At 41.3% G+C, this 8495-nt stretch overlaps 1 protein-coding gene across 1 annotated transcript; it reads right to left on the bottom strand.

Moving 5' to 3' along the window:
- Positions 1-4976, bottom strand: LOC134079126 (zinc-binding protein A33-like). The gene is made up of 7 exons (XM_062535307.1): positions 4849-4976; positions 4249-4738; positions 3052-3147; positions 2735-2965; positions 1868-1890; positions 1661-1779; positions 1-1074 (listed from the first exon to the last, which is right to left on the bottom strand). The coding sequence occupies exons 2-7, from the start codon at positions 4648-4650 to the stop codon at positions 527-529; spliced, it is 1419 nt and encodes a 472-aa protein (XP_062391291.1). The 5' UTR covers positions 4651-4738; positions 4849-4976; the 3' UTR covers positions 1-526.
- Positions 4977-8495: the final 3519 nt, after the last annotated feature.

The raw sequence follows: 8495 nt of genomic DNA, 5'->3' as shown, positions 1-8495 counted from the left end.
ATCACCAGTGCTCACTGATGTGCATGTTGTGTCTTTGCTGCACGCATCATGTGTGTAGAATCCCTTTTATTTATTATTATTGATGCGTTTACATTGAAGCCTATGAGCAGGGTCATCATCAACACACATGTTGCCCCATTGTGTCTTTGCCTCTCATCCCACCCCCTCATCATGCCTGCTATGCTGTGCCACTCTGCCCCCTGCTGGCCTTGCAGTGGCAGTGCAACAGCCTTTCAGTCGCACCTCATCAGTGACATGTTGCCTACACGCCTCTGAAGCAGATTCTGATGGATCCATAAGTGAAATGTACCTTTAATTAATTTTATATCACAAACCTTTATCCCTTACACAGCATAAAAATGTGGAGCGTGTACAATGAATGTCAAATGATCCCATGGGAGAAGAGGGTGTGTGTAATGCTGGTGATTTCTCTCAGTCCACAGTGGTGTTTTCTCTCAGAGTCTCCTCTAACTGATTCATCTCCTCATGCTGATCAGTTCTGGTCCACACAGAGACACCATCAGCTCTAACTGGGCTGCTGTATTCTAACTGAGACCTTCACTGGGAGGATCCTCATGGGAGAGAGTATACAGCCCATATTAAAGTATGGAAACACTCTCTCAGTGAACGTGTGTGTGACAGTGTGTAGATGTGTGTTAGTGTCAGGGTCAGAGAATGACAGCTGTCCTCTGTCCCAGTCCAGCTGCACTCTGATCCTCTGGGGTTTCTGCTGCACTGTGAGGGGAGTGGAGGGCTGTGCTGGAGCCCATGCTTCATATTCATCATCATAATACAACACAATCCACTCCCCACTCACATCATCATCATATAGTCCTTTCCTCTGGGCCGACTCTGCCTTCACACCCACTTGCCACCCTGTGTTCTCTCCAACCTCCACATCCCAGCAATGAGTCCCTGAGTTAAAGCCCTCAGAGCCCAGGACACTGGCATATGTGTCAAATCTCTCTGGGTTATCAGGAAGCTGCTGTCTCTCATCACCAAGTCTCACACTGGTCAGATCCTCAGACAGGATGAGTTGTGGGTGTGCAGTGTTGGGATCCAGAGTCACAGGAGCTGCAGAGAGAAAGAACACACACATGAGCTGAACACTGAGTGGTGTGTGATGAGGATGTGAATGATGGTCATTATCATGTCATTAACATGACCTATGTGTCTGTATGTGTGTGTGTGTGTGTGTGTGTGTGTGTGTGTGTGTGTGTGTGTGTGACATGTTTGTTTTCATCATTTCTATGCATTGCTGAATGCAGAATCATTGAATAATTGCAGCACTTGTGTGCAGCTGTGCACAGCTGTGTGTGCGTGTGTGTGAGTGAGTGTTTCTGTGTGTGTGGTGCATGCGTGTGCATGTACTTAAGCAACCATATGTGAGTGTGTGTGTCCGGTATGACTGTGTGTGTCCAGTTTGTGTATGTGTATCTGTGAGTGTTAGCGTTCGTGTGCGTGGTGTGTGTGAATGTGTGTGCGAACATGTGTGTATGTGTGTTAGAGAGAGAGAATAAAGCTTTATTGAGTTGATTTGAATTGAATTGAGAGAGAGAGAGAGAGAGAGAGAGAGTTTGTGTGTGTATGCATGCATAAGCCCTTGTATTATAATTTATGCAGTGTCTGTGTCTGTGTGTGTAAACAGTAGGCTACTCACTGTACTGAACAGTGTCCTGCATCTTCTCCCAGACTCTGAACTTCAGGTTGTCCAGGTGCTTTGCCACATTGATCAGAGCTCCTGAAACCCTCTCTGGATCCTGCAGTGTGCACTGGGCTCTGGAATAACATTCAGTCTGTCAGTGCTGCTGTGGGTTTGGGTTCAGAACCACAGAGAAGAGAGAGAGACAGGAGGCAGATCACTCACCTTTCCACTGTGCTCTTGTAGTTCTGAAGAAAAATAAAGGGAGAAATACATTAAGCATTCTATTGTTATTTCACATCACACTGACCTGCATATTCAAACATATCCAAACTCTGAATGGGGAAATGGACAAAACAGGTGAAATGCTGAATATAAGGCCTTTCTGTTTCAGCATTCACAAATTATGTTTTACTTACACATTGTAGTCCATGGGCCCAGACAACAAGTACTGTATGTCTATCATCATTTAATAGGTGATTATATGATCGAGTGGGACTGGTGCATACTGCAAATGCTTTTTGCACTTATCCTGCCCCACTCTACAACTCAGATAGAGTGTTCTGATTGGATAGGCTGGCTTGGAGTCAAACGCAGGCTTGGCCTCAACGGTGCGACCCTAGACCATCCCGCTAGGCAAAAAGATTTCTAAATTTCTAGGCTAACTCGGGAGTCAAGTTCAGTGAGAGGCTTGTGCATGCTCAATGGTGTTTTTTGCCCCCAACGGCACCTTCCAGGCAGCACAGCCTAAAAGGCACTACCTTTACCCTATTCCTAACCCTAACCCCCTCAACCCTCATCCTACCCCTAAACTGAGGGGAGTAGTGCCTTGAAGGCAGCGCTGTCTGGCACCATTGAGGGCAAATAATACCAAAGACCGCTTGGCTCGTGCATACAGTAAGTGGTAAATATAATGTGACTGTAGGGTGAGATGGTTGTGCATACAGTAACTTGTACAGCTTACTTGTCTATACGTCTCATATTAACTTGGACATTCACCTATTCTTTATTTACTTTACTTACTCAAATGTGTCCTGCTCGTGCTTTGATTGAGTGGAATGTTTGTGTTGGATAATTCAGGCTGCTTCTTACCTGCAGAAAAGTCACATCATCAGCTCCCATCTGCTCTTCTATGGCTCTGATGGTGTCTGAAAGAGATGAGATCTCTCTGCTCATCTTCTCAATCTTCTCCTTCATCATCTGACTCTTCTGCTCCTCTTCCTCCCTCAGTGCAGCTATCCTGGCTGCCTCTTCATCTCGTAGAAACTGATGAAGCTTCTCAAACTCCATCTTCATCTGCTTCTCTGTGTGCTGGGTCTGAGTCTTCAATGACACATAACAACACAACATCACTACATTATCATCAACTGTAACTTAACTGTAGGTCCAGTTGCTGACCCATGTCTCACCTTAATGTGTGCTGCTGTTTGATCACAGAGGAGTTTAACTTCTTCAAAGCTCTTCAGTTTCTTTGTTAGGGGCTCCAGTTTCATCTTGAGCTCTTCCTGAAATACAAACACACTTTACTGCGACTGCATCTGCAGATCTCATATGTTTCCTTTAATACCTGAAATGGCATAATTGTGTGAATTCATTCTTCATTATGCAAATTGGGTGCATTTGTGCCTTTAATTGTGACAGGACAGTAGAGATGGGCGGGAAATGAATGGAAAGTAGTTAGGTTTAACACTTTACTTGACGGGTTCGTTCATAACACATTCATAACAGCTGTCATGAACTGCACATGAGGCATTCATAACTGTTTCATGAAACATGACTCAACATTCATACCAACCCTTTAATGAATGTGGAAGACAAAATGTCAAAACTTGTCCAAAAAAAAGTCCAAAAATCACAAAGCAGCATTGCTGTCTTTTTTGTTTTAGCCAACCTGATCATGGCACATCTTAGTCAACGGGGAAGTCCAGTGTCCAGGAGAATTTAGTTTTTTGTTTGTCTGTTTATTTTATGATAGTAACCTCTGAAGAATGCATAATTGTCTACACCAATGACATGTATGTATATATAGATATATAAAACAGGAATGTCCAACCATTCAGAGGTCCACAGATGGTCAGTAGTTCACTTCCCAGTATGATGAATACTTCACAACTCGTATAGTAAAGTGACATTTAAAGTAGACTTCATAAAATATTCATGAGATGTTTACAAACGCTGGAGAGGATTCATAATACCCTGTATGGATTACTAGATTGTTGGACTTTTATTTTGACAAGTTTTCGTCATTTTGTCTCAATGTTGAGTCGTGTTTCATGAATCAGTCATGAATGCTTCATGTGCAGTTCATGACAGCTGTTATGAATGTGTTATGAATGAACCCGTCAAGTAAAGTGTTACCGGTTTACTAGACTAGACCCAGATGTACCATTCAGTATACTGTAGATGATCAGGAAATGAGTAGGAGATAGAAGGAGTAGAAAAGAGCTGAACCTGAGATATAGTGAACAGCCGTTAATAGAGATATACAGTAGGATTATAATCGGTTCAACCTGGGTCCACGTGGGTGCTTAGACCTAAATGTGGTCTCTTGCACCACAGCTCATCCAGGTAACAGCTAGTCACCAGTATCATTTGAACATTCCTACCTTCATATCTGGTGCAGCCTCACTGATGGGACTGAAGTTGTGCTGTTTGTGTGTTTTGGAGTCTCTACACACCAGACACACAGGCTGTTTATCCTCCAGACAGAAGAGCTTGAGTTTCTCACTGTGCAGACTGCAGAGCACCTCAGACCCTGCTGAAGCTCTATGACTTCTCTCTTGTAAGTAAGCCTCACACAGGTTCCTTAAGTGGAGGTTAAGAGGAGGATGGTCCATTGATGACTTCCTCCTGCAGACTGGACATTCTCTGGATCCTTTAGTTTCCCAGAACTTCTGCAGACAGACTTTACAAATGCTGTGACTACATAACAGCAGCACAGGGTCTTTGAAGATGTCACAGCACACAGGACAGGTGAAGTCTTCTTCTGAGAACGGTTTAGATGCCATCGTCCTTTTACCGGTAGTCTCCCTTTTGCAGTAGTTTGTATAGTTTGCTTTCACTTTCAACTTCACTGTTTTAAGATCATGTCAGTCTCTGAAAAAGAACCCACCATATACTGAATCCGTACAATTGTCAGGCAGCTTGACATGTGTCTGAAAATGGCTCGGTTGTTTGTACAAAATAAGCATTTTACACCCTCGTACCTTTTTAGAGTTCAGAGAGAAGCCGTCAATCAGTTCAGTCCGTCTGTCTCAGTTCCTACTTCCTCATTCAGCCACAGGTGAGGTGGAGGGAGGGGCTTGGCTGGGTTGAGGATTCTGATTGGACAGCTCTGCTTAAATATGAGAGAGAGAGGGAGAAAAAGAGAGTGAGAGAGAGAGAGAGAAAAAAAATCTTTGGACCCTGCTGCCTGCCTGCACCGCACCTGAACACAAAGGTGAACCCTCTGGCTAATCAGTAGCTTTCTCAGCAAAGTGAGTAATAGACTGCACATTCACAGAGAAGGTGAAATCAGTATCACATGAAGGGCTGAGCACAAACACAGTGTTTGATCATGGCAAAGCAGTGTTAGGCTACATTAAGAAATATATCTAAATATCTAGAAATATAGAAAATATATCTAGAAGTAAACTAAAAAAGTTTCTTGGTGTTTTAAGCCCCCAACGTTTTTAATAATAATATTTAGTCAGACACAAGCCTGTGGGCTTTTTGTCTCATGTGAGTTGTCTCCCATTTGTCTCTGCTCTTTCCCAGTAATTGCACTGTCCATATTCACTGCTGACCAGTTTGTGTCTGTTAAAGTGTCGCCTCTTATGTTCAGTAGTACACTAGCCCTTGTCCATTAATGATCTCCAAAGTTTCATCTTCTTCTCAGTATAATTACAGTGCATGAAAATGCACTGTACTGTTCTTCCTAGGCTTCTTATTACAGTGCATGAAAATGCACTGTACTGTTCTTCCAAGGCTTCTTCTTATTACAGTGCATGAAAATGCACTGTACTGTTCTTCCTAGGCTTCTTCTTCTTCTTCTTCTTCTTCTTATTATTCCGCTTACCAAATTCATTTTTTCTATTCAGCTTGAACCGTTTAACCTAGAAACTTCATTCAAACGTTGCAACGTAGGTCTTCAATAGGGGAATGCTGCTATGTATTTTTCAACTTTGTAACTTTTATACTTTTTAAACTATAAATTAAAAACTATTAAAAATTTCCCCATAGACTTAACATTGGCCTCTATGACATCACAATCGGGTCGTTAAGCAATTAGAATCTTCTGCCAGGTGGCCAGCCCCACCTGCAGCAGCCCTCTCTCTCTCAGGCTTTAAGCATACAATCTCTCTGTGAAGACTACATATCCTGTTTCCTATTTCCACAACTGTTTCAAAATAAAAGTCCTCACTGCAATAATACACTATTAAATCATTTAACCATTGAAACTACTCAACTATTTAACTGTTCAACCATTCCAACTGTCAGTTATCATCAACTATGCCTCCAGTCAACTACATGAGACCTCCATGTACCTAGCAACCAACATAGCAACCATTACAATTAAGCATTTATGACCGTTTCCATAGCAACCAACATGATTTTACTACAGTAACTTCTTTATTCCTGATAGTGGCAGCCATGGATACCCTATCAACGAATGTTTCAAAATAGAAGTCCTCAGTAGCAAGTTAGCTAGTTAGCATGGTTAGCATTTTTAGCATTTTTAGCATAGCTGCTAGAAATGATTAGCTAAGTTAGCTAATCAACCTAGTTAGCATAGTTAACATAGTTAGCATTGTTAGCATAGTTAACATTTTTAACATAACTGCTAGAAATGATTAGCTAAGTTAGCTAATCAACTTGGTTGGCATTGTTAGATAGTTGGCATTGTTAGCGTAGTTAGCATTTTTAGCATAACTGCTAGAAATGATTAGCTAAGTTGGCTAATCAACCTGGTTAGCATAGTTAGCATAGTTAGCATTTTTAGCATAACTGATAGAAATCATTAGCTAGGTTAGCTAATCAACCTGGTTAACATTGCTAGCATAGTTAGCATTGTTAGCATAGTTAACATTTTTAACATTTCTGTTAGAAATCATTAGTTAAGTTAGCTGATCAAACTGGTTAGCATTGTTAACATAGTTAGCATTGATAACATTTTTAACATTTCTGTTAGAAATCATTAGCTAAGTAAACCAATCAACCTGGTTATCATTGTTAACATTTTAACATACCTTTTAGAAATCATTAGTTAAGTTACAACTGGAATGTTTAACCTTTAAACTGTCTACCTTCACACATCAACTCTCTTTAAACTATGCAACCACCATGTTTACCCTAGCTATACCTAAGTAACCATATCTACATTATCTATCTATATATTTTTGCATTTTCATGCACTGGTAATTCCTTGGAATTGCATTTCTAGTTGTATTTTAATCTTGCACAGCATCCGTAGGCTTACTCAAAATGTTCTGATAACGTAGGCTACAACAGCATCAGCTTACACCAAATGTTTTGATATTCATTACAACATTCGGGACTCGAGTCACCTTAAGTGTCCTTTTTGGTGGTCATCTTGGTTCACAACATGTGCACATCAGCACACTCAGCAGATAATAGGAGAGGGATTCAAAAAAATAAAAACAGTCTGCTTCATAAAATGATATAAACAATATGATAAACAAGTTAGTCTCTGAAATGCTTTGCTAGACTCATATGAATCTGGTTTTCTGATCAGCTGGCACTTGAATTTTAAGGATGGTTCCTGGACAACACAACATCAGCTACTAAGTCTCATCTACATGTGTCTGAAATGAAATGGGTGATCTCTTGGAGCAGAGGTAGGACGTGTCACGCATGAGTGTGCGTGTGTGTAGTAGGCATATCTGATTAAGAATGCAAAGCAAAGGTCAGCATTGTGTCAGCGCTGTAGTGTTATGTTAATGTGCACTGCCATCTACAGGTGAATGTTAGTATTGCATCAGTTGTAGGGACTATCGGAATACTCAATAGAGATCGCTAAAACATGTGACCAACTTCATCAAAACACTAAGAATTATGGGTACGTTTGGCTCGCCTGATGCCAGCCCATGTAAACTAGTGTTCTAGGTCTATGATCTGGCATGATAATAATGAAAACTAAGCGTGACAAAATTGTGTGAAAAACAGAACATAATCTTGCGCTTCCTCACTGATGCTATCCATGCCATTCCTCGCCTTTTTGTCACCTCTGAAACATGGCGTGTACTATTATTTTTCCACGCTGGAAAACGATAAAAGATAAGCTTCATGTTACTCTATTGAATTTTATAACACAGCAGGTAAACAGCATTTCGACAGCTGCACTTCGTTGTTCCCGCACGTCAGTAAAACAACTTAAGTTTTGGGCCACCGATTCCCAAAATGCAGTGCGTTTTACGTCACGTTCTCAATCTCTATTGACTACTTCATGCTACTCTCAATAGAACAGTACATTTCCTTCCTGTGATCCATCAGGGTCAAGGCAATCAGTCATGTGTTGTTGTTTATTAGGCTCTCCAGGTCTGAGTGTCATAGCATCAGCTGTTTTATGTTCAGTGGAGAATCCTCTGTGATGGACACCACAGCACATAGTCCACTCATCTCCTCTACTTCTAACAGAATACTTTTCTTCCTAGATGGTTAATGCCGGTGATTCTTGAATCACAACTTCTGAAATTAAAGGAGCCATGCTATACACTGTTCAATTAAAATAACATTCTGCCATGAGTTTGACAGTTTTATTATTTGAAGGGAAAAAACTTCCACCCTGATGACAAGAGGTTGCCATGTGTACCAACCTGCACATCAGAGCAGTTTGGGGTTCAGGGTCTTGCTC

This window comes from Sardina pilchardus, chromosome 4 (genome assembly GCF_963854185.1).
Source record: "Sardina pilchardus chromosome 4, fSarPil1.1, whole genome shotgun sequence".
Classification (NCBI taxonomy): Eukaryota; Metazoa; Chordata; class Actinopteri; order Clupeiformes; family Clupeidae; genus Sardina; species Sardina pilchardus.
The sequence above is the reverse complement of the archived record's forward strand: the minus strand, read 5'-3'. Positions and strand labels throughout refer to the sequence as shown.